This window comes from Malaclemys terrapin, chromosome 6 (assembly GCF_027887155.1).
Source record: "Malaclemys terrapin pileata isolate rMalTer1 chromosome 6, rMalTer1.hap1, whole genome shotgun sequence".
In the NCBI taxonomy this organism is placed as follows: Eukaryota; Metazoa; Chordata; order Testudines; family Emydidae; genus Malaclemys; species Malaclemys terrapin.
In genome coordinates this window covers 62,410,878-62,438,238 of record NC_071510.1, presented here as the reverse complement: position 1 = coordinate 62,438,238, position 27,361 = coordinate 62,410,878, and the positions used below count along the sequence as shown (strand labels likewise).

At 41.4% G+C, this 27,361-nt stretch overlaps 1 protein-coding gene across 1 annotated transcript in view; it reads right to left on the bottom strand.

Moving 5' to 3' along the window:
- Positions 1-27,098, bottom strand: part of PGGT1B (protein geranylgeranyltransferase type I subunit beta) — a 54,252-nt gene extending 27,154 nt beyond the window's left edge. Inside the window, exons 1-2 of the mRNA XM_054032663.1 lie at positions 26,943-27,098; positions 18,660-18,778 (exon numbers count right to left, since the gene is read on the bottom strand). Coding sequence (XP_053888638.1) covers positions 18,660-18,778; positions 26,943-27,076 — 253 coding nt within the window. The 5' untranslated portion in view covers positions 27,077-27,098. The remainder of the gene's footprint in view (positions 1-18,659; positions 18,779-26,942) is intronic.
- Positions 27,099-27,361: the final 263 nt, after the last annotated feature.

The following is a 27,361-nucleotide window of genomic DNA, read 5'->3' as shown; positions in this document are numbered from 1 at the left end:
TGTTTTCCTCTAGATTTCCATCCATCAAGACTGTTTAAGATCAACTGCAAAGCAGAGTCAACTACTATGGTTTTAAGTGGGTACTGATTTTTTAGCCATTTCATAATGATGGTAGATAGGCTCATTATGTTAAACCACACAGGATATGATCTAAGAAATTAAAATAGCCTGAAAGGTTACAAGATTTAATAACAGCATTGCTTATCTCTCTCCTCCAAAATCATGAGAAGCTTTTATAAGAGAAAATTGCTCACTTGGCAATCATTCAAATGTGAAACTCTTATTCACAGGTTTTATATTGTGTTGATCTTCAGGATCTCTTAGTACTTAGGACATATGAATGCATACCACACACAATCAAAAGTCAAGCACAGCACAGGGCCTCTAACACAGCTCAAATATGCCTCTCTGAGCTGCAGTAACATAGCTGGCTTGACTCAAGGGCTTCCAGAGATGAAAGGCTATAGTTAGTGTTCTAATTCCCCTCAACTAGGTGCTCTTAAGCCCCCTTAATTTTGCTGTTATACCCTTAGCTCTGATCTAAAAGTCCTAGCCCGTCCTGATTGGAGAAACTAACTAGACAATAACAGACTAACACGGCTGCTGCTCTGTAACTAGACAATGTAGTTACACAGCAAGCCATAAGAATCTAATACAGATGAACTGTGCACAGATACAGAGACATCTTACACTGGTGTGATTTACCAGTCGAGGCCCCACTTTATATGTGTGTGTCATGTCTACAGTAGAAACTTACCTGTAACTACACTGATACAAGTTTCTTTAACAGAAAGGTCCCTAGATCTAGTTTCTCAGCACTGCAGTGAAGGCCCCATTGTGCTGGGCCCCTGTATAAGCAAGTAGCAAGAGAGTCCCCAGCCCAAAGAGTTTTACAATTCAATTTTAGACCAGATGCAACAAGTGTGAAACAATGAGGGAAGAGGAGAATGAGGATGTGGTTATGACACAAGATCATGTGGCTACAGAAATTCATCACCCATTATGCCTCTGGCGTTTAAGGCAGTGACAAAACTCCTCCACTCCTGACTGTTTCTGGCAAGTCTTTCAATGGTTCCCCAGCTGTGCCACAGGTTTTTCAGCTTGGCTTCCACAGCTCTTCGCTATGTTGTTTGTGGGCAGCTTCGTTTTTGCTTGTCTTCAGGTGTCCATCTTATTGCTACTCTGGTGATGGAATCAGTTTCCATCCAAAGCACATGACCAATCCATCTCCAATGTCTCCTGGCAACGATGGTGCTCAGATCTTCTTGGCTGCACTGTGTCAATAGATCTTCATTTGAGATTGTTCTGGGCCAAAAGATACAGAGGATTTTTCCAAGGCAAGTTGTATGGAATGAACACTGTTTGGACATGTCATGCTTTCTCATTCCCTAGCATTCTGCACTATAAAGTAATGTTGAAAGTATACAGCTCTGATAAATCTTGAGTTTGGTTTTGTATGTTGATAATTTCCAGACTATACTTAAGCTCCTGAAGGTGTTCCTGGCTTTACTGATTTTGTTCCAGATGTCCTGGATTGTTCCACTGTCCTGGCTGATGGTGCTGCCCAAGTATACGAATGTTTCTACATTGGTGAGAACATAATCCTCTATCTATATTGGTGATGGTGAGGCAATAGTAAAGGTCATGATACCTATTCTACTGCGGTTGATTTTCAGTCCAATTTGCTGGCTGAATGTGTTGAGTCGAGTTGTTTTTTCTTGTATAGGGTGTTGGGTATGTGATAGGAGAGCGAGATTCTCTGCGAAGTCCAGGTCTTCAAGGGATGAGAAGGGTGTCTATTTAATGCCTCTTGCAGGGTCATCCTTAGGATTTATGGGGCCGTACGCAGTATTATTAAACTGGTGCCCCTTGCCTGATGGCAGTCCATGGGTGGAGTGGAGTGGGGTGGGGGGAGGGACGAGGCCGTAAAGGATACTGAGCCGCTCGGCCCACCTCATGGTGGAGGAGTCTCTCCGTTCCCAGCAGAGAGCCCCGTACCCTCTCCCTCACACAGAATGCGCAGCACCGATGCATTCGGCTCTATGAATATGGCCCCTGCCTAAGGAGATTGAAGTGCGTCCTGGGTGTGCGGGAGCCGACCTGCTCTTATCTGCCATCATGGGCAGTGGGGTGAAGCTGCTGCTTGGGGAGGCTAGCTCGCCAGCCCACCTGTGGCCCCACCCATACTCCACCTCTGCTCTGCCCAGACCCCACCCTCTCCCCGCTGTTTCCCTTCTCTCTTCCCTCCTTGATCACCCCCTTCCAGCAAAATCCCTGAACCCAAAAGAAGCAAATGACATTTGAAAAACAAAAACAAAACAACTCTTCTGCAATTTCTTTCTAAAGAAAATGGAGCATGTTTTCCACTGCATGCCAGAAGTGGAAGAATGGACATGCAGAAGGTACCTAATTAAAATAACTAAACTTGGAAATAAAATACGTCAGTCACAGGTTTTTTGATACACGCTGAAGTTTGTCAAATTTATTTGCAAAAACTTTGTAGTAAGGGGAAGTCAGCTGTCTTGCTGAATACAACATTAAATATTATGGAATACATGATGCAGCTCTTCTCTATTTTACATTTTCTTAATCCGTATTTCTAAGCTGATTTTATATTTTAAATGTACTCTTAAGCCTTCATAAAATAATCATTCCAGATTATTACATATTTAACTCACTGAAAGACATTTCAAATTAAATCCGTCAGAGGTTTAGTGTGTTCAGAACAATGTTCATTGCTTTTAAATGAAAGGGAACACTAATTTACTTTGTGTGATCTCCATAACAATAGGCATTTATGAAATTTCACCAACTTTAAAAAAATATATTTCCAAAGATTTTAGGCATAACAAAGGATTTTATATCTTACTAAGGTATGGATTTTGCTAGAGGGTTCTCTTAAAACTAGTTTATCAAATAGAAGGAAAGAAAGGGAAACTCAGTTGTCTAGCTATCTGGCAGGAAAGGGGTGTTGTCCCTTTAAGGGCTCTCTTCAAGGGTTTTTTAGGGATGTGATTTTATCATCTTCAACAACACACTAATGAAATATTTTTAAAGCAAATTTTAAACTAAGGTCCTGTAGACTAACATGTTCTGAGTAAAAACAGATTTTAAAAATTTTATTAAGATGTTAAAAAAAGTGAACGGTATAGAGTTTAAACACAGAAGTTTCTGGTTATCAGGGAACAACCTACAGATTATCAAGGGTGCAAAGTTTAGTTTAAGATCGGGTGGCATAAGGAATACATAATCTGCAATATCCCTATTGGGGGTAAAAGGTTGATGGGTCAAAGTACAGGCATTGAGATATGAGGGTATGAAGTTCAGAAGGTGGCTATGTTCGGGTGTGGGGTATAATGAGTGGATATGATGATGAGGATGGATTGATCCTCATTTGGTGAGATTTAATGTTCAGGGAATTTATAGTTCCAGTTCATATGATCCAACAGAGAAAGACTCTTGGTCCCTGTCTCGTTTACAGTATACTGTTTTTGTCAGTAAATTTAGAAACTGACAGTATATACATGGGGGTTGACAAATGCCTGTTAAATGGCTTCATTACCACTTGAAGAAGAACAGGAGTACTTGTGGCACCTTAGAGACTAACAAATTTATTAGAGCATAAGCTTTCGTGGACTACAGCCCACTTCTTCGGATGCATATAGAATGGAACATATATTGAGGAGATATATATATACACACATACAGAGAGCATAAACAGGTGGGAGTTGTCTTACCAACTCTGAGAGGCCAATTAATTAAGAGAATTACCACTTGAATGGTTCTTGAACAGTTTCAATGTTGTGCTAATAGATCTGGCAGGCTGGAAGGCTTTTTCACTTAAAATTACTAGATCCTCTCCAGAGTAAGAGTCACCAGACTTCAGCAGCTAGCTCTGGGAGCCTGCAGAAAGGGTCAGAAGAGGGATAGGAAGAGGCAGGCGGGTGGACACTAAGGCCCAGAGGTGCCCCAAATTTTCAGGTGCCCTATGCAGCCACATATGCTGGGTATGCCTAAGGATGGCCCTGGCCTCTTGGCATGTCTTCTGTTGTATGCTGCATTACTCAGCGGATGGCAATGTTGAAGAGGATTGCAGACATGACACTGTTTTGACTTTAAAACTGAGCTTGCTGTGATCAACACTGCATGTAAAGTTGAAATAAAGGCTTTTGATGATGTTGATTATAGGGAGAGGGATTCCATATGCCCGTAGAATACGCCATAGGCTGCTGCTGTGAATGTTATCAAAAGCCTTCTCAAAGTCTATGAAATTTAGAGTAATTTTATGTAAAGAAATTGAGTAAGTTTATGTACAGAAATTAGCTACAGCATAACTTGGTACTTACCAAGTCATTTTTTCTAAAAATAAATAGGATCAGCTGTCGCTGACTGACACAACCAGAATCACTGGTTGGCCAATTTTTAAGGAAAAAAATACTGAAACTAAAACAGTAACAAATAAGTCTAAACGTAAGTTACAAATACATTTCAAAATCATCTTGCTCATTGAAGAACAGTCTTAGGTTTATGATTACAGGGCACTTTTCTTCCTTTATAGTTTAGAAAGAAATATAGTAATGTTGCTTGTTGCATCTATGAATGTGCTGTGACTAGGGCGGTTTTGCAGTTAAACTGAATACAAGTTCCAATAGTTAAAAGAGAGGATCCAACCCCAGCATCTACCTTTTCTTCTGTATGCACTACTGTGGCAAACATGGAGTGGCAATGTAATCATCTAAAAATACTAACATGTAATTTTATAAATTAAATATCTGACCTGGTCAGTGAGGTGACATTACTGTGTATCACATTATTAGATGCTCATAAGACTATGCGGATCTAACTTAATAGGTGACTGTTGCAAAAACGAACAGGAATGCAATGCAACAGCTCCCTCCAAATGCATACTTGGAGGAGCAATTACAGGGCAATAGCCTACCTCCAGCCCAAAGTTACACAGCTGTTTTCCCAAAATTGGGAGCCTAGAGATGAAAGAGACACTAAAGAGTTAAAATGACTTTTTGGAGAGAAGGGGGATGCATTGTTTTGTTCCTGGAAAAAACAGTTCACAATCAAAATGGAAGAGAGAAAGGTCCTATGTGAATGTCTGAAGCAGTTGAACCCTTCCCAAAATTTCAGAAGTTAGCTAGACATGCCTATAGTCTGTTTATTGTTTAAAGACCTTGTTCCTCTGAGATTCTAAATAAATACTTTGCTCTAAGAAGGCTGTCTGGTCACTGGATACTACTGATCTTTGCTTCCAGAGGAGCAAGTAATGAACATTACTAGATGACCTCTCAAGTCCCTTCCAGTGCTACACTTCTATGATTAACTCAGGGCTGCTGAGGTGATCAGTTAGCACTTGGGATCACAGCCTAGGTCCCAGTCTGAGAGTGGGAAGATCGAGAGATTCCATCCTGAGACAGCTTGATGTCTGAGACCTAAACGGAGCTGCACTTAGAGACCTGGAGGGGACAGTGATGCACTTAGCCTGAGACAACTACAACAAAGAAAATGTGATTTTAAAAATAAATTCATTTTTAGAGATGCCAATTTCTAACTTCCTTTCAGTACTTCTACCTGTCAGGGAATGCAGTTCACGGATTCCATTCTTGCACTATTTTGGTGTTTGATGTCAGAAACAGAATCCTGAACCCAGTAGCTAATTTTCAATGAAAACAAAGACAAACAAACAAAAAAACCAACACACAGTTGCTACTAGACTAACATTTTTGGACGTTTATTTTAGTGAATCTTCTGGTCAACTAGACCAATATACTAGTCTAGACTCTAGAGTTTTGGTATTTCCTGGCTAGCAGCTTAGACGTAATGCCCTCACTCCATGGGAAGAGAGACAGCACTCTGGAGTTCCTTAGTCATGGGTGAGGATCACTAAAGGGAGACATCTTGTCATCCCAAGTAAAAGGGCTATTTGTATTTCATGCCAATAGGTGGATGCTTCCAAGAGTTGCATAGCTATACTGCAATTAGATAGTCATATTCCAAGTAGCAGTTCCAGAGTTTAAAAACAGAAGGTTTTAAGCTGACAGAGGAAGTGATAAAAAGGAAGTGAAAGCAACTAACTTTTAGCTGGGCAATTCTGGCGTGAACAAGTCAGACCAAAATATTTATACATCTGTTACATACAGACAGAGCACTGGTAGAGCTTTCCTTCTGGCTGGATGCTCCCTAGGCTGTTGTGTTTGGAGCCCATCTCACAGGGCTCTGAGTGCTCTTTAAGCTTCCTGAATCTGAACAGAGTCCAGGCACTGCCTCTGACTGGGGATGTTTAGGCACACACTTGGGGTGCAGCCTTGGTTTAGCACCCCCTCCTGAGAACTGAGACGACGTGGTCCACTGCCTAGCCCCTGGGGGCATGTAACAGTAAAAAACAGACAGGTTTTGCATTGGATTCTAAACACTATTTACTCTTTATTAAGCAGCATGAGAAATACAGGTTTCAGAGTAGCAGCCGTGTTAGTCTGTATCCGCAAAAAGAACAGGAGTACTTGTGGCACCTTAGAGACTAACAAATTTGAGCATAAGCTTTCGTGTGCATAGAATGGAATATATAGTGAGGATATTATATATATTACACACACACACACACACACACACAGAACATGAAAAGGTGGTTAGTTACCCTACCAACTCTAAGAGGCTAATTAATTAAGATGAGCTGTTATCAGCAGGAGAAAAAAAAACTTTTCTAGTGATAATCAAGATAGTCCATTTCAGACTGTTTGACAAGAAGGTGTGAGGATACTTAACATGGGGAAATAGATTCAATGTGTGTAATGGCTCAGCCATTCCCAGTTTCTATTTAAGCCTAAATTGATGGTATCTAGCTTGCATATTAATTCAAGTTCAGCAGTTTCTCATTGGAGTCTGTTTTTGAAGCTTTTCTGTTGCAAAATTGCCACCTTTAAGTCGGTTACTGAGTGACCAGAGAGGTTGAAGTGCTCTCCTACTTGTATTTGACTGTTATGATTCCCGATATCAGATTTGCATCCATTTATTCTTTTGTGTAGAGACTGTCCAGTTTGGCCAATGTACATGGCAGAGGGGCATTGCTGGCACATGATGGCATGTATCACATTGGTAGATGTGCAGGTGAACGAGCCCCTGATGGCGTGGCTGATGTGATTAGGTCCTTTGATGGTGTTACTTGAATAGATATGTGGACAGAGTTGGCATCGGGCTTTGTTGCAAGGATAGGTTCCTGGGTTAGTGTTTTTGTTCTGTAGTGTGTGGTTGCTGGTGAGTATTTGCTTCAGGTTAGGGGGCTGTCTGTAAGTGAGGAGAGGTCTGTCTCCCAAGATCTGTGAGAGTGAGGGATCATCTGTCAGGATAGGTTGTAGATCTTTGATGATGCGCTGGAGAGGTTTTAGCTGAGGGCTGAAGGTGACAGCTAGTGGCATTCTGTTATTTTCTCTAGACAAAATAATAAACACTTATTTTCCCTGTCTCAGTTTGCTCACCACTCTGAACAGGTCTTTGGGCTTGGGCAGATGCCTCTGGGATGTCCAGGACCCTTCTTCTGAAACTTAAGGTTTCTCTTCAGAAATAAGGAGCCTCTTTCCCTCTCTAGTTTACTTAACTTTCTCTGACCTTGGCTGGTCCCACAGTTAAACGACTCCACTGTTAACAAACCAACTGTCTGTTCCTCGGGTCTCTGAAAGTCACAGAAACAGACTTCCATGACAATCTTACCGTTAATCATATGTAGATAGATTCCTCACACCATCACAATGACCCAATAAATCCTTGAAAAGAGGTTCACACAGCAAATCTGACAGAGATACCAACATGAAAATCACCTTTTTGTGAATTTCTAACCTACTATAAAACTAAGGGCATGTCTACATTACAAACAATGTCAATTTATGTTAGGTTGACTTACAACCACCACAGTAATTACTGACGTGGCTGTTGGCCACACCACTCTCCTTCTGCCAACGGTGCATGTCCTCACCAGGAGCACTTCCACTGACTGAGGTGGGGCGATGTGGGGGTCTAAGAGCCAGGGCTCTCAGCTCCACACAGCTGCCTGCCAGGACCCCAGCAGCCTGTCCAGGTTCTCGGCTCCCTGCTCCAAGCCAGGGGGCGAAGGTGGGGGGTGGGGAGGAGGGGAAGAAAGAGGGAGGAGATGAGCTGCCCAGGACTTCTCGCCTTCCTGAGCATGGAGCCTCAGGGCAGTAGCCTGGCTGGGAGTGGGGAGCCATGATCTAGCTGCCTGGCTTTGTCAATTTCACGGCTCCAACATGGCAGCTATGAAATTGACAAAACAGCCAACCGGTAAAGTAAGTAACAGTACTCTGTTGCCCTAAATACATCAAGATCTTGTCTACACTGCCACTTTACAGTGCTGCAACTTTATCACTCAGGGTGTAAAAAAAACACCCTCCCCCCCGAGCGCTGCAAGTTTCAGTGCTGTAAAGTGGCAGTGTAGACTGTGCACCAGCAGTGGGAGCCATGCTCCCAGTGCTGGGAGCTACTCCCCTCCTGGAGGTGGGTTTTTTTTTTTTTTTTTTTTTTTTTAAATAGTGCTGGGGAAGAGCTCTCCCAGCGCTGGTACCGTGACTACACAGCCACGTTAAAGTGCTGCCGTTATATTGGGGTATGTCTTCACTTCATTGCTAGTGAAGACATACCCCAAAATAAGCCCTACGCCTCTCGTGGAGGAGTTATGTAGATGTAGTAGGGCACTGACATTAGCAGGACAAGGCTGTAATGTGTACACTGACATAATTAGGTCGACGTAAGCTGCCTTACATCGACCTAAGTGTGTAGTGCAGACCAGGCCTAAAAGTAACAAGAAGATTGCTAAACTGGAATAGACAGCAACATTTTTTCTGGTATTTTCCAGTTTATGCATCTAATATAGTAACTTCTCAATTAACGTATTTACGTTCCTAAAAAATGCAACTTTAAGCGAATCCAATTTCCCCATAAGAATTAATGTAAATGGGGGGGGGGGGGGGGGGGGTTAGGCTCCAGGGAAATTTTTTTCACCAGACAAAAAACTATATATTATTTAGATATACACACAGTGTACGTTTTAAACAATTTAATACTGTTCACAGCTATGATGATTGTGAAGCTTGGTTGAGGTGGTGAAGTTGAAAGTGGAAGAGGAAGGGATATTTCCCAGGGAATGCCTTACTGCTAAATGATGAACTAGCACTTGGCTGAGCCCTCAAGGGTTAACACGTTGTTAATGTAGTCTCATCAAGGCAGCATGAACAGGAGGGAGGGGAGACAGCATAGCAGACAGACACACCTTGTGTGTGGGGGGGGAGAGAGATGCACACTGCCCCTTTAAGTAAGCTGACCCACTCTTAAGTGCATTGTCTTTTTAAGTGATCAGGAAGTTGAGACAGCAGCTGCTGCCCCAAGCTCTCTCTCTGTTTCTCTCTGTCCATGTCCCCTCCCTGCTCTATTTAGAGAAGGAGTAAGCAGGGTACAGGAGCAGGGGGGAGGGGGACACCCTGACATTAGCCCCCTTTTCCCCTTTTGCACAGCAAGCCAGAGTCTCTGGGAGCAGTTCCAAGGCAGAGGGCAGGACCAGCACATGGCAGTGAGGGGAGGGACAGCTGAACTGCTGATTGATAGCCTGCTGGGCGGCTGCAGCACAGGGAACTTACGGGAGTGGGGAGCTGATACAGGGGCTGCCAGTCAACCCTGATTCCAAGCCCCCACCAGCTAGCTGCAATGGGCTGCTCTTCCTGCAAGCAGTGGACAAAGCAGGTGGCTGCCAAACAACATTAGAAGGGAGCATTACACAACTTTAAACAAGCATGTTCCCTAACTGATCAGCAACATAACGAAACAACGTTAACCGGGATGACTTGAAGTGAGGAGTTACTGTACTTCTGTATGAACACTTTTGCTATTTTGTTACTGTAGAGTTGTACTTTCTTCTCATGCAGTAGGTTGGTGGTATTCCAGAAGGGCTCACCCACTCTCCCTTGATGTTAATAAGGGTGTTTGCAACAAGGAGACAGAAATATTCCATTTAAAAAAAAAAAAAAAAAAAAATCCAGACACACTACTGAAGAGCAATTTGTCGGAAACAGGATTTCTGGGAGTTTAAATTTATAACTTTGATAGACACTAAAAATCATGGTCTCAATAACACTAGATTTATAGCTTATTACAACTGTCTGTAACTCACTAATTCCACCTTTTTGTCCTATGAACAGGGATGTTAAAAGGACCTTCAATGGTCTCAGTTTAGCATAAGCTAGCACATATTCTATCTGTTCAATTTTGTATTTAGCTGTGACAAAGTACCTTTCCCAGACCTGAAGAAGAGCTCTGTGTACCTTGAAAGCTTCTCTCAACAACAGAAGTTGGTCCAATAAAAGATATTACCTCATCCCCCTTGTCTCTGCAATTTTTTAAGTGTTGACCAGTGGCTCAAGGAAATACTATTACCTTGAGTGTTTAAATAGATGAAAGGACTCTAGCAAGCTGCATGTTGTCAGCTGAAACACTTAATGTAAAAGGTAGTTACAAAATAGCACCATCTAGTGTTAACTTTTGGTTTTAATGGTATGAATGCCTATTGAAAGTTTAAAGTAGCAACAAATCATCAAAATGAAGTTCATAACCACTCACTGTTCCAATTATAAACAATCATAACAAGAGACAGCTGGAAAAAGATCCCTTTCACCTGAGCAGAAGACAAGACTAAGTCAAATTATCCCCCTCCCTGAACCAATTACACCCCCCCCACACACACACGCAACAGGGGAGTCAAACTCTTGCCTTGGAAAAGGCCAGATTATGTTTTAAATTATGGGCCAAGTCTACAAACATAGGGCCACATCATAACCCTGAGCCACACCAGAACTCTCACCAGTGACAATGGGAGTTTTACACAAATATTGAGGAAAAAAGCCCTTGTGTAATAAGTAAACTGTTCATTATTTGACTGTTGCACTAAGCATCATACAGTGGAAAAAGTGATGCAGGGCAACTTTCTCACCACCATTTCTGCCTTTTATTGCCATTTGTGCATGCAATTACCTGTTTTGTATGTATGTATAACCGTGGTAATTGCACATGCTAAGTAAAAACATTGAGTGCCTAACTTATCTGAAAATCCACACAACTTGGAAATCTGACACTTAATACACCCCACTGAAATGGAGAGTAGTTCTCACTGAGCTGTTTGAGACTCAGGGCACATCTACACTACATCAACTATTGCGACACAACTATGGCACTGCAGCTGTGCCACTCTACCACTCCAGAGTAGACACTGCCTACAGTGACAGAAGGAGTTTTTTCCCCCCATTTATGTAGGTAATCTGCCTCTCTGACAGGTGGTAGCTATGTTGACAGAAGAATTCTTTCATCCACCCAACTGCATTTATAGTGGGGGTTAGGTTGACCTAACTGGGTCACTGAGGGCATGCAAATTTTTCACACTTCTGAGCTATGTACCTAAGTCAAACTAAGTTTTAGATATAAACGAGGCCTTCATAGTCTTCCGGTTGTGAACTAATCTTTGCAAGCCCAAGGGTTAGAATCTGTAAGATTCTGAAGAACAATCATTTGTTTTAATCAATCATATATCCAGCTATATACTTCAAGTGGGCTAGATCCAAACCACAACAGAGGGTTAGATGTGAGTAGTCAAAGTGACTACCGATTAGGCAACTAAATCGTAAGCATAAAAGCAGAATCCTCAGTTGTAAGTATGACTTCAAACATATTCAATTATATTTATTTTTCTGAGTAGCAGCCGTGTTAGTCTGTATCCACAAAAAGAACAGGAGTACTTGTGGCACCTTAGAGACTAACAAATTTATAAGAGCATAAGCTTTCGTGGACTACAGCCCACTTCTTCGGATGCATATAGAGTGGAATATATATTGAGGAGATATATATATACACACACACACACACACACACACAGAGAGCATGAACAGGTGGGAGTTGTCTTACCAACTCTGAGAGGCCAATTAAGTAAGAGAAAAAAAATTTTTTTGAAGTGATAATCAAGCTAGCCCAGTACAGACAGTTTGATAAGAAGTGTGAGAATATTTTTCTGTTTCTTCAGTGCTGGAGCTAAGAAAATGGATGGATGAGAAATGATCGTTGTAATGAATCTAAATTAAAAGTATGAGAGCATATAGGTTCAGAAATTGAGCTTTTACTTCACATTGTAGGATCTTTATTCCCTCCTCAACAAAAAAACCCAATACACACCGTCAATGGAGAAGGAAAGAAAGAAGGGAAGGAGAATCATCTCCTCTCTAGTTTAGTCTATACTAGAAAATGTTTGTCGGAATAGCTATACTGGCAAACCCTCTTGGTATAAGCTATACTAGCAAGAGTCTGTGCTAGTATAGCTTATACCAGTTCCCCGAACAAAGTAATCATACCCCAACCAACATTATTATACCAGCAAAAGTTTCTAGTGTACACCTGGTCTAGGTCACTTTCAAATCCAGCAGAGTTTTGCAGAGACCAAATGTTCTTACCATTGGATCTGTGGTGCTCATCTATGATGGATATTAACCCATCACAGGAAGGGTGGGTTTAAAATCGGGGGCTATGAGTCCACTGTCGCTAGCCACAGGTGCTAAGCACCTTATCCCACTATACAGAGGGATGTGCACGGGTCTCCCTGCATCTGTCCTAACTGCTTTCTTCTTCTTTTGGAAACACCCAACAAAATCAAGGAAGATATTAATAAAATGGAGACTTTATTCAAGGCAATTCAGAAGCAGGTCGGACACAGTCCAGGTTCTGTCTAACTGCACTGGCTAAGAGGGAACTGAGGGAGGCCAAGGCCACTCTACTCTCACAGTGGAGCAGAAGGAGCTGCAGCCCCACTGAACACTGCTATGCAAAAGATTCTGAGTTTGGGGGAGGTGGGGTGAGGGGAAAGAAAGAAGAGAAGAGAGGCAGGACACACATGAACCTACAACAGGATATACATAGTCAATTTCTAAAATAAACATCTGAATGTGAAATTGGACTCATTATGAACTTCAACTTCCGTTAGTGCGTTTCCATAAGGCTACTGTAAACTATAAATTTGCTTGCTTATACTAATTTCTATTAAGGAACTGAAGTGTTACACAACTTTCAAGGGTTGTAGCCCTGGGTGTTGAGGCTCTCCAAACAGACACAGGACCTTTTCTCTAACAACAAGGTAGAAGGCAGAGTGAATGTCATGAATCACACAAGAAGTGCACCATTAGTCTGTAATGAACACCATGGTGTGGCTTATTGCTACTGCAATATAGCCAATTACACCATTAAAATATATTTTAAAATATTGGAGTATTGCAATTTGTATTTCCACTATGACAAACAGTTCCTAGTAAAAGCTATAGTAGATAGCGTTTTAAACATTCTCTACTGTTTTCATTTTTTTGAACTGTTTCGTGGACCATTCAAAATGCTTCTCCCATTCCATTAGTAGCCCTGCTACCAGATTAGCAGCAGTTTGTAAGCCAAGATCATTTCATTTCACTTTTATAAAAAGTAATTATTGAATAAATATTTTCACAAGAAAGCTGAATAATTATTAAGTACTGCTGAAATTGCAGCTTGGTACAGAAAGGGTAAGTGGGCACAGGATTTCTAACCTGTTTTTTCAATAAAAAATTCTAGTGGCACATTTTTAGGAACTGGTGCATGGATGCAGCCAAACACACAGCCAATGTGAAAAGCCATATTCCAAATTAAAATATAATACCATGATCTATTTTCACAGATCCTTTATCTATAGAACCCAAATCCCTTTAATACAAAACAGAGTGCAACGTAAGAACGGCCATACTGGATCAGACCAAAGGGCCAACTAGCCCAGTACCTGGTCTTCCAACAGTGGCCAATCCCAGGTGCTTCAGAGGGAATGAACAGAACAGGTAATGAAGTGATCCAATCCCATCACACATTCCCAGCTTCTGACAAACAAACAGAGGCTAGGGAGACCATTCCTCCCGATCCTGGCTAATAGCCATTGATGGTCCTATCCTCCATGAACTTATCTATTTCTTTTTTCAACGCTGTTCAGAGGCCCTCATTCAGGAAGGTGAAAATGCTGCGTAAGCAGGAAATAACAGTTGAAATTGAAAGTAGTGAAGATACAAACATCAAGGTCAAGACTAAGACTTAAGTCAACCTTACAGTAATGTTGCCATTCCAGAAAACAAAGATAGTAATGTTCATTTAGCATATAAAGAAGTTTAAAAAAAATGGTCTTTCCCATAAAAAGTGGGAGGCATCAAATTATTCAGTCCTTGCAATGGAACATTATTTCTACAAAACCAAGCAATTGTCAGAGTTCTTTCTTTTAATATGATGGATTTTGGTGCAGCAACTTGATGGGTTTTCACTCTAATTAGACTGGTGTATTTGATTGTTTTGAGAACAAATCTGCTCTGTGTTTTACTCAAAAAGTAGCTACTTCATTAAAAAGGCAGTTTAGAATTCATAAGGAAAAATATATTAGTCCATAGGGGTGACATTACATCTGAGTTATAAGACTGGACCAACGGGGAAAAGGATGGGCATCAAAACAGTGGTCACAACTCTGCTAAAGGAAGAGATGGCAGCTGAGCTACACTGTAGGCATCTGGGACTAAGCACTAGGAATTATTTTTATTTCTTAAGCAGCGCGGACATTAATTCCGCCACAGAATTCTAGTGAACAGATCAATGAAGATAAAATAATTAGAATTCTAGCCCCATTATTCAGCCACTCATTTATTCTGCATTTCATAAACAAACCAAATTTGACTAGCTGAAATGCACTGAATATTATGAGTCATTTCAAAATTTGAAGAGCAGCCAATTTATCTTGTATTTTTAAATGACTCCAGTTTTTCCATTTTGGACACTCACGCATACCAATTTGTTACTCTGTTAGTATTATTTACAATTTTAATCCACCTACTTCATTATCCAGAAAAATAGTCTTGTAGATAAGTGTGACTTTTTACAATTTGTTTCCCAAATGAGCAATTTTATTTATAGCTGTGCCTTTTATATGCCAAACACTTTTCAAATGCTCAAGGACAGTCCCAGCTCCAAGCAACTCACAATCAAAGGAAAGCAGATATAGGAAAAGACAAAAATAGGTGATCTATACACAGTTAAAGATTCCTGCTCTCAATGAACTGAAGTGGGATTTGCAATGAGGGTCCCACACAGAAAAGCTCAAGGAGGTTGCATCATGCAGTGGGAGACCTCATGGAAGAGGGTACGGAGGTGACCCATGCTAGAGGTTTACAAATGGTGGACAAGGCTAAGAATAGGAGCAGTGTGTAGGGAACAGATAACATGAAGCTTGACTAGGGAGGGGAAAAGTTCTGTAAAGCTTTGAAGGTGGCAACAGGAAGCTTAAATTTGATGTGCTAGCAGATGAGAAGTCAGTGGAGAAATCCAAAGAAGGAAGTTACAGGATCAAGTTAACGGACAAGGAAGCGGAATTTAGCAGTTGTATTTTGTACAAATGTGTGCATTTGAAATGCCAGAGAGAATGAACAGTAGCAGTAGCCCAGGGTGAAGAACAAGAGCCTGTATGGGAGATTCATTGTGGGAATGGAAAGGACAGATGCTGGAGGTGTTGAGGGGCAGGATTTTGATAAGGCCTAGATATGTGAGGCAAGGGAAAAGGAGGAGTCAAACACAATCCTGAGATTTGGGATTGAGTGACAAGTTAAGATAGCAGTATTCTCGACAGTCAGAGGGAAGATAAGGAATTCTGTTTTGTCAGGGTTAAGATGACAAGACATCAAGATGAGGGACTGGATGGAAATGTTACAGCGAGGAGACAGATTCATGACTTATCAGCATAGAAATGCATTGTCGCAGATGTCTTTTTTGCTAACTGCTCATGCCCATAGACCATTATCGGCTATAAGGTGAAAAGGCTTTATATATTGTGCTGCTGCTTCAAAGGCAGCCTGGTTAGCAATCTTGAATTGTTAAACAACTGGAGTTGGTGTCTGGCCATTCTTAGAAGGCCTCTGACTCTGGCACTCCCCTTTGACTAGACAGGGCCAGAATCTGCATAGCTGGAGAGCACACTACAGGTCTATCTATTCTCATGCCTGTTATGAAAGGGTTGACTTTTCACCTGTGAGTTTTTAGGTCTAATTTTAGGGATCGAGAGACTGTCAGTATGGTGTATGCTTACTGAAAGGATGTATGTTTGCTTAGTGACAAGTGATAGGAGCATTTTTATCATTTTAAAAATAAAATAAGCTGGTGGAGGATACACTAGATAAGGGTCTAAAGCAGAGGTGGGCAAATTATGGCCCGTGGGCTACATCCGGCCCACAGGACCCTCCCACCCGGCCCCTAAGCTCCTAGCCCCTCTCCTGCTGTTCCCCCTCCCCCGCAGCCTCAGCTCGCCCCGCCACTGGTGCAATGCTCTGGGCGGCGAGCTCCTGGGGCAGCACAGCTGCAGAGCCAGGCCTGAGCTGGTGCTCTGTGCTGCGCAGTGGCATGGCTGCATCCAGCTTGGTGGCAGGCCTGTAGCGCCGCCAGCTGCTGGTGCTCCAGGCAGCACGGTGAGGGCAGAGGAATTTGGGGGGTTGGGGGGGTGAATGGGGACAGGGGTCCCGGGGGCAGTCAGGAAGGAGGGGGGATTTGATGGGGTGACAGGGGGCAGTCAGGGGCAGGCGTTCCAGGGACAGGGAGAAGGGCTGGTTGGATAGGGCAGGGGTCCTGGGGGCAATCAAGAAGGAGAAGGGGGGTTGGATGGGACAGTCAGGGGTGGGGATTCTGGGGACAGGGAGCGGGATGTGTGTGTGGGGGGCGCGCAGGAGTCCCGGGGGGCTGTCAGGGGGCGAGAAGCGGGGGGGGGAGGAGGAGAATAGACTGCCTCCCCTAACCAGCCCTCCATACAATTTCCAAAATCCGATGCAGCCCTCAGACCAAAAAGTTTGCCCGCCCCGGTCTAAAGACTACTTTGCCCAAAATCCTGAATCTACTAAACAGTCCTGGAACAGAGCCAAAAACATTTGCTAGACCAAATGGCAAGCATAGGTCAAACGGTTCATGAACTGCCAGAGTGAGCAACAAATGTTTTATTCCAGTGGAAAACTGGGAATCAGTTATTTTGCCTTTGTTGAGGAAGTCAATTTGTTAAAAACCACCCCCCCCCCCCGCAAAACAAACTCACCCTTCAGTACTTTTGTTAAAATTGTTTTTAGAGAAGAGAGTTAAATTTGGCTATATGAAAAGCCGAGACAATACATTAGAGGTAAATATTTTATTCTATTTGTAGTATGTATTCTATTCCTAAAAAACACAAGAAACAGTTTATATTACTGATAAATAAAACCATGGAAAGATTTATCAAATAGTTCAGAAGGTAGAGTGGCAGAGTAATACTTGCAACTATACACTTTCTATCCATGCATCCCAAAGAGCTTAACAAAAAAGGTAGATGATATCCCCATTTTTTTATGGATGGCAACACTGATCAGCGACATTAAATGGCTTGCACAAGACTACAATGTGAGCCAGTATTAGAGCCTGCAAAGGAACCTAGCTCTGCTGTCTCCCATTTTCTTGTCACTAAACCACATTGCCTCACAGGCATGTGTCTGTAATTGTGCCTTTGGGAACTTACAATCCAGTCTCTAAATATTTTCACTTTTCATACATATATGGAAGTTGATCCTGCAAAGAGTTCAAATCTCCCTCAGTTACATAGCTGTAATGACCAGTAGGTCAAGGTGTGTTACAGGCATGAACTGAGGGCAGTAATGGAGCCCAGGAATAACCCTGGCACTTGGATCTCCACGATCTTGCAACCTGTGTAGTTATTTACACATGTGCAAAGTAAGCACGAGGTGAGTAACACTACAGTTCATTTCATACCCACTTTGCACATATACAAATGGCTAACCATTGTAAAGCAACAGACAGGTTAACAGTCCTCATGGTCAGAAATGTAATTGGGTTGCCTGCTATTCCCTGGGATACAGCAACAGTACTGTTCATTCTAAAAATATTAAAACAGGTAGAATGGCTAAGTTATCTCCAAGAACTAGACTTTTTTTAATATATATATAAAAAAAATGGGAGGTAATATGCTTGTCCCATTTTGTACCCCATTTTCAACAGTTGCTATCTTTCATTTCCCATTATTGCGCCAATGCTTTCTTACATGACTGACCTGTAGTTGCTTACATTAAATTATAAACTATGTTAGCTGCTAAATCAGTACAATCATTGATAAGCACCACCCCTGCATGTGACGTGCACATCTGTCTCATAGAAGTAGCCTGCAAACTCTTTAAAAGGAGACACCTGCAGTTGGTTCAAATATGAAAAGAGCACGTAATCATTCTGCCCCACTGTTAGTGGCAGAGTTTACTAAAATTTTACTTGTTCATATCTTCAAAGTCATTTCATGGCTTCAACTGAAATAGGTGAAAAAAGTTAAAAACTACTGGATTCTTCTGAAAAGTCAGGTGAAAGACTTAAAAAAAAAAAAGAACTGATAAGCACACTCAACTTTTATTTGAAGTTAATGAGAGTTGCAGGTACTCAGCACCTCTGAAAAGTTACATGGGTTTTCAGGGGGAAAAAAACTGTGCACTAGTCCCAAGATCTAGACGCAACATAAAGGTGTTAATGTCAACAATAAAAAAAGCTAAAAACTCACTCACTGTCTTCTGTGGGGAGGACCTGCAGGGAATAAATCCATTCTATTATATCATCTTTGTTCACCACATCTAAGGAATCCAACATATCCAGACCAGAGAGTGCGAAAAATGCAATTGTCAACCTAAAAGAAAAAGATACGACTTTCACTTCCCACCATAAATATCATACTGGAGGTTAACAAAATTAAATGCAAAAATGGAAAAAATAAATAAATCAATCAAGCCTCAACTTTCAGATCTTGAGAGGAGTGTGACACATGAAGTCTAGGTTGTACATAAAGAATTTTACCTGATTCATGCAACAGTGTTTTTACATTTAGTTATTTCTATATTCTTGAATGAGGCTCTTCATTACATGAATCACATTTCCTTTGGTATGATTAATGAAGTGCCAGATATTTAAGTATTCTCATTGGAAAGAAAAAGTGAATCAAGCATCCTAGCCTGCTAGTGGTAAGCCAAGCCTCTGAGGACGTGTCTCCACTGCAATGACACCCACAGCTGGCCGGGGCCAACTGACTCAGGCTTGCAGGGCTCAGGTTAAGGAGCTGTTTAACTGCAGTGCAGGTGTATGGTCTCAGGCTGCAGCCCAAGCTCTGGGACCCTCCCACTTCCCAGCATCCTAGAGCTCAGGCTCTTGCCTGAGCCCAAACATGTCTACACAGCAATTAACAGCCCCTGAGCCTGAGCCAGCTGGCATGTGCCAGCCATGGGGCTTTTAACTGCAGTTTAGCTATACCCTTAGAGGCTTGCTACAAGCACATGGACTGAGAATTGTTAAGGACAGCTAATGGACATTACGGCAAGAGGAACAGAAGGAACACATATCAAACACCACCATTATTCAAAAAGGTTCCTGGGAATAAGGGAGGTAGAAATGAGACAAGAATGTAATAGGTACCCTTCTTTCTACCTCAAGTACAAAGCCAGCCCCTGTGAACACAAATATATTCTTTCTAAAGCCACAGGAATTTTGCTAACAGAGTGTAGCAGTGTCACATTCATATTTTTGAGCCGTGGCTCAGACAAGACTTTCTTCCGTGTAATATCTGCTAAAATGAGCATTACCCCAATGTTCCCTTTCTCAAAGGGTGCTGCATGTGACAGTACTGCATCTTTGTTCTTGTCACGAAATATCAAGCACAGAATACCATACATCCACATTAGTGCAAATACATAAGATGTCTAAAGTAAACCAAGTGAAAGCTAACTTGGGAACAATGTTGATTCTATGGTAGTGTCAATTTAACAAAGACACATCAAAATATAGAGATACAACACAGCAGGCTGTCCACCGAAAACTCTTCCATGGAGCCAAATGGTCATTTTAATTAGAGAGCTGCAAAGTTCTTTGAGCAGCACAAGATTAATCCTTCAAGGCTTCTTACAGTGGTACCTTCAGATGACTAGATCTGTGCCACCACACTAGTCTTTGTGAACAGTATCACAGCAAAAACAACATTTAGAGTCAACAAAATGGAAATTCAAAAATAATTAAGTTCAATTAAATTAAAAGATCATCCAGTTTTGGCAGGCATGCACGCAATATTTTCCCTACTTGACAAATGTTGCAGTAGATAATCTGTGTGCTTGTCCATAAGGCAAATGCTGAAAGATCCTTTTTTACATTATGCTGCATGGCTAAATGAACATGAGCACATAAAGAACATACCAAGTCAAATACTAGGAACTTGCTGTAAATTAGACCTGAACACACTAAAGACTGTACATATGGAAGGAGAGAGTGCATAGCTGAAATGTAGTGGAAATGTGTAAACACCAATTAAATAAGCACAAAAAGGGATCTAACGGAACAATCTGGAGCTGGTGCATTAGGCTAGCAGTACACAGTTGCCTTAAAACTTCCAGGAAGAAGTCAAGAATAGATTTACAGATTAAGTGATAGAATTCACAGAAAAACAAAGGATTCATACCAAAGCTAATACAAATAACTTTTGCCAATACTTAAGCTGATCTATAGACTTCATTTATAGCATCCCCATTTTGACACAAACATGGCAATATTATGAGAAAGAGTGTGATGGTTGTTCCACCTGCCACTTCAGGTACTGCGTACATTTCAATTTATAGTCATATGTTTGACACATTTGCCTCCAAACTGAAATTTGTGAAGTCAGGAGGCTCATACAAATCAAGGAGTCCAACAGATACACTGATTTTGAGTCCCCTGCTTTCATTTGTTTTTAAAATCAAGCCTCAATCTGAAATTAGAGAAAAAGGTCCGTACTGATTACCAAAAGACTCAGAACTCCTGGTCCTCGGGTACCGACAGAGAATATATTTTTCAAGTACAATTCAAAACCCTTTTTAAAATGACAATTTGAAATGTTGAACAAGCAACACAGGAAAAGTACCATGATGCATCACAAACTTCAAGTTGACTTGACTCTAGGGTCAGAAGATCTTATGCTCTTCTCCTTATAAAAGAACTCTGCAAGCATATATGGCACTGGGTGTGATGGTAAGAATTACATTACTAAACTATCACTGAAAAGTTACCATTGCTATTGCAGCACAGAATAACTAGAGATTAAAATAAACATAAGTGATTGTGGTCTAGTGGTTTCAGCATGGAATATGGAATCCAGCATCTGAGTGCTCATCTTTGTTCTCACATTGACTCCCTCAATGTCTCTGAACAAGTCACAGCCTTTGATTCATCACCCCCATTGCTAACCGGGGATAACATTTTGTCCACACTCACAAGATTACTGTGAGAATTAGATAACATTAATATTTTATGAACGTAGTAATTTATGAATCTAAACGTTAGCATACTAGCAACATAAGGTTGTGTGTGCAAATAGAAGTTTGATGCCTCAAGCTCTACATGCTCTGCTCTTAATTAAATTGAAAACTTCAACCTGAAAATGCTACCAACTTTTTGGGTTTATTAGAATACCTGAAAATATGTTACAAACTGATAACTTCAACTGATTTAACATTGTTATTTCAATATCATGCTCCATTATACAGTAGTTACACAACACTACTTATGTTTAATTATTTAAGTACTCTATAGAAGCTACCGTGCAGTTAAAGATTCTCCCCACAACTAAACTGCCAGTAAATGGAGGGCTCCTAAAAGTGAAATCAGCACTAGCTTAATCAAAAAATATTGCACGCAGGCTCCATGCAAGTTTCAACACAACTCCGCTAATACACCTCAAACATGGTTTACAAAACCTTGCTATTTTTAAGATGTGCAATGTTTTGGTGACATCAATAGATATCTACCGAGCACTAGCGTTAAGAGCTTCAAACTCATTTTCACTTTTGTCCTGCACTTATATTTCAATGCAGAGATCAAAGACTACTTCACTAATCTATTGCACAATTTATATAAATTAATGAAATGCCTGGTAAGAATGGAGAAAAAAAGATAAGGTCTAAATCTGTCTTCCAGATAGTTGCAAATATTGGGAAATTCAAGTGTAAAAGTATAACTAGGCAGGGCAAAAAAGAATTTGAAGAGCAACTAACAAAAGACAACTAGCAGCAACTTTTTTTAAATACATCAGAAGCAGGAAACCTGCCACTTAGTGGGGCCACTGGATGACTGAAGTGCTAAAAGAGTATTAAAGGAAGATAAGGCCATTGTGGAGAAGCTAAATGAATTCTTTGCATCTGTCTTCACTGCAGAGGATGTGTGAGGGAGATTCCCACACCTGAACCATTCTTTTTAGTGAAAAGCAACAAAGAGTCCTGTGGCACCTTAAAGACTAACAGATGTATTGGAGCATAAGCTTTCGTGGGTGAAAGTTGGTCTTTAAGGTGCCACAGGACTCTTTGTTGCTTTTTACAGATCCAGACTAACACAGCTACCCCTCTGATATCTTTTTACTGAACAAATCTGAGGAACTATCCCAGATTGAGATGACAACAGAAGAGGTTTTAGATCAAACTGATAAATAGTAATAAGTCACCAGGATCAGATGGTATTCACCCACAAGTTCTGAAAAAAATCAAAAATGAAATTGCAGCACTACCACCTATGGTATGTAACCTAGCATTTAAAAAAACAACAAGGAGTCTGGTGGCACCTTAAAGACTAACAGATTTATTTGGGCATAAGCGTTCGTGAGTAAAAACCTCACTTCTTCGGATGCAACATTTAAAGCCGCTTCTGTTCCAGATGACTGGAGGCTAGCTGATGCAACACCAATTTTTAAAAAAGGTGCCTGAGGCAATTATAGGCCGGTAAACCTAACTTCAGTAGCAGGCAAAGTGGTTGAAACTATAGTAAAGAACAGAATTATCAGATACATAGACAAACACGATTTGTTGGGGAAGAATCAACACAGCTTTTGTAAAGGGAAATCATGACTCAAACCACCAGAATTCTCTGAGATGGTCAAACAAACATGTGGACAAGGATGATCCAATGCATATAGTGTACAAGTTTTTGAGAAGATCCCTCACCAAAGACCCTTAAGCAAACTAAGCAATCACAGGATAAGAGGGAAGGTCCTCTCATGGATCAGTAACTGGTTAAAAGACAGGAAAAACAAAGGGTAGGTTTTCAGAATTAAGAGAGGTAAACAGCTGTGTCCCCCAGAAATCTGTACTGGAACCAGTGCTGTTCAACATACTCAAATGATCTGGAAAAAGGGATAAAAAGTGAGGTGGCAAAGTTTGCACATTATACAAAACTACTCAAGATAGCTAAGTACAAAGCAGTCTGTGAAGAGCTACAAAGGGATCTCACAAAACTGGGCAATGGGGCAACCAAATGGCAAGTGAAACTCAATGTTGATAAATGCAAAGTAATTCTTATTGGAAAATAGAATACAAACTTTACACACAAAATGATGGGGTCTAAATTAGCTGTTACAACTCAAAAAAAGAGAGATCCTGGAGTCATCATACATAGTTTTTGGAAAACATCCACTCAATGTGCAGCAGCAGTCAAAAAAAAGCAAACAATGTTAGGAATATCTATCCCTTTCCTCATGGTTAAGATAGTGAGTATCATAACGCTACTATATAAATCCATGATATGCCCACACCTTGAATACTGCATACAGTTCCAGTCCCTAATCTCAAAAAAGATGTTAGAAATGTAAAAGGTACAGAGAAAAGCAACAAAAAAGATTAGCAGTATGGAAGAGTTTCTATATAAGGAAAGATTAAAAAGACTGGGACTATTCAAGCTTGGAAAAGAGACGACTAAGGGGGATATGATAGAGGTCTATAAAATCATGAATGGTGTGGAGAAATCGAATAAAGAAGTGTTATTTACCCCTTTCACATAACAAAATCCCAAGATCACCCAATAAAATTAATAGCAGTTTTAAAACAAACGAAAGGAAGTACTTCACACAACGCATGGTTCAATCTGCGGAACTCACTGGTAGGGAATGTTGTGAAGACCAAAAGTATAAGTGGTCAAAAAAAGAATTAGACAAGTTCATGGAGGATAAATCCATCAAAGGCTATTAGACAAGACATTCAGGGATGCAACCCCATGCTCTGGGTGTTCCTAAGCATCTGACTACCAGATTCTGGGACTGGACAAAGGGGGCATGGATCACTTGGTAATTGCCTCATCCTGTTCATTCCATCTGAAGCATCTGGCATGGACCACTGTTGGAAGACAGAATATTGGGCTACATGAACCATTGGTCTGACCCAGTATGGTCTTTTGTATGTTCTTATGAAACATAATGTAAGGAATAAACAACTCTATATTGGCCCCAAAGTGATAGATGTGACCTATTAGGTCTTTTCCATCACTATGTAGGACTTCATGAATATTTCACCCTTTTGTCACATACCCATGATCACTGTATGCATCGCAGATTAAAAACAAAAACAACAAAAACTCTTATCTGCTCTTAAACTCCAACAGGCATTTTACTTTCCTGTCTCTCCCCTCCCCACCCCCCCATTTGTTAATTTTTGGTTTTCCCTATGAGCAGCATTCTGTGGATCTTCTTTGCTGCCAGAGTGGGTAAACTTTAAATCTTTTTTTAATAAACCTGTCTTAAATTTATAATAATTTATGTTACAGTCTAAAATTGCTATAATCTGTTGACATAATTTAAATAAAATAAAATTAATATGCTGAAACAATAAGCTCTCCTCAACCTATATGAGTTAATGGCTGCTTTTTTATATGCAGAGTCAGGGAGAAAACACTTTCTTTAACTTCTGACACCAAGCCTTATAAATGGCACAGTGTCACCTACTACATTAAACATTTAAATAATTTCCATTCTTCATAATGGAGTGAATGATAGTAATTACCTTACCCCCAAATATCAGTACTTTCAGCCATACAGAACAACTTTTGTCTTCTTTATTTTTGATATCAAGTTAGCAAATACTTGAATCCATGCATCAAAGTAATCTACAATTTTTCAGAGTATAGCTTCTAATGTGGATTTAAACAATTAAGTAGAAAAAAAATCTAAATGTTACTCAGCTAATAAAAAAAAATTAAAAATCTTGGTTTTGGGCATTTTAAATTGAATTCTAATTTCCATCCAAATGCATGATCAAAAAGTTAGGTATCTAGTAAATAAGAAATACATCATTCACCATTTTTCAACATAGTATTTAATTTCTGCATTCGGTACCTGAATAAATGTATGTTGAGCTCTACAGTTACTTTAACAGACATACAAGTATAGTGCATTCTCCTGGGTAGCAGAAGGAATTATCAAAACTAGTGTAATGACTATATTTAGTTGTAAATAATAAAATTGACGTGTCTTAATGTCTATATCAACCAATGAGAATTTATTTTCTCAAGGAAAAGCTTTAAAGTACACATGGAAAACAAAGCTAAGATTATAAATCAAGGTTTTCTACTTTCTGTTTTAAATCATTGCTTTCAAACAAGTGACTTAATTAATCTAGCCTGCATGCCTGGTGACCTTAAGTACATACAGCAGGCAGGAGCTCCTTCCAGTGTGAGGAGGACAGCCACAAGGACTGGAAGGATCACCTGCTTATCCCAACTTTCTCTTGGCTATTTTTGTCCCGGATGGTCTTGGGAGGGTAAAAACTGAAGCCCTAACTACACTAGTATTCACAGGTGCTCTCACATCGCTCCTCTAACACTGGTAAGAATGGTTTCAGAGTGGTAGCCGTGTTAGTTTGTATCAGCAAAAAGAACAAGGAGTACTTGTGGCACCTTAGAGACTAACACATTTATTTCAGCATAAGCTTTCGTGGGCTAAAACCCACTTCATCAGATACATGCGGTGGAAAATACAGTAGGAAGATATATATAAATACACACACACAGAGAGACTATATATAAAACAAGACTCCAAAGAGAAACTGCTGAATTGGAATTAATTTGCAAACTAGACACCGTTAAATGAGGCTTGAATAAAGACTGGGAGTGAATGTGTCATTACACAAAGTAAAACTATTTCCCCATACTTATGCTTCCTCCCCACGCTGTTGCTCACAACTTCTTGTGAACTATTGGAAAGGGGCCATCCTGACTATCACTACAAAAGGTGCCCCCCCCTCCCCGCTGATAATAGCTCACGGTAACTGATCACTCTTGTTACAGCAACACCCATTTTTCCATATTCTCTCTGCGTGTATCTAGCTATATCTTCCTACTGTATTTTTTGCACTGCATGCATCCAATGAAGTGGGTTTTAGCCCACAAAAGCTTACGCTCAAATAAATTTGTTAGTCTTTAAGGTGCCACAAGAACTCCTTGTTCTTTTTACTCCTAAGAATGCTCGTTTAGAAAGATCAATGGTATTTTACCACAGTGACATTCAGACCTGCATGATCAGAAAATATTTTGGTAGGAACACCTATGCCCTACCTACACCATCCTCCTCGCGGTTACTACCAGCAGGGCAGCTGCGTTGGCGATCGTGCAATAGCGACCGTTCTCCCATCACAGGCTGGTGCAACCACCCGCAGGACAGGAAGAGCAGTTCAACGCACGTTACCCAGAGCCCCGGCACGAGCTGTCCCCGAACAGCAGCTGCGAACCGCCTGTCCGGCACCCACGCAGGGAGCGGCTGCGCTGAGACCTGCCCTAAAGCTGGATACGGGGAAGCCAGATCCAGAGACCGTGTCACAGACCAGACCCCAGCGCTGGGACATCAGAGTGGCCGAGACCCCCAGTCTGGAAGCCGGACACGAGCGGAATCCCACCTGGAGGCGCCTCAATGTGACGGGCCCCGGGACAGCCCCAACGCCCCCCCACCCCACTCCACCCCACTCCGGGGCCTATGCGGGAGCAGCAGCTCCCTCCCCCCAGCGCCTTCCCAGTGGGGCTGGTACCTGCTAGTCTCCAGGGACGAGTATCTCTCGGGCAGGATCTGCAGGCAGCGCTGGAAGAAGCGCACGTGCCGCTCCTTCAGGAAATCCAGCCGCTCCTCGTCCCCAATGCCCGGATCCTCCTCCTCCGCCGCCATCTTATCCGCCCTCCCCACCCTGGCAGCCACCCGGCGCGCACAATGTGCGTCACAAGCCACATCCGGCGCTCGCTCACGTGATCTCGAAGCTAGCGTGTCCTTGAGGACGAGACGTCTCAGTATCACGTGACTCGGGGATGCAACACTTCCGGCCCACGCTGCAACTCCTGGGTGTATGGGAGGGGAGTACAGGGCTCAGGGCATGGGCCTGGGGTGTGGGCTTGGGTCATGGGGTGCTCACGGCAGGGAGCAGGGGGGCTATGCCTCTATTCCACACCCCTTTCC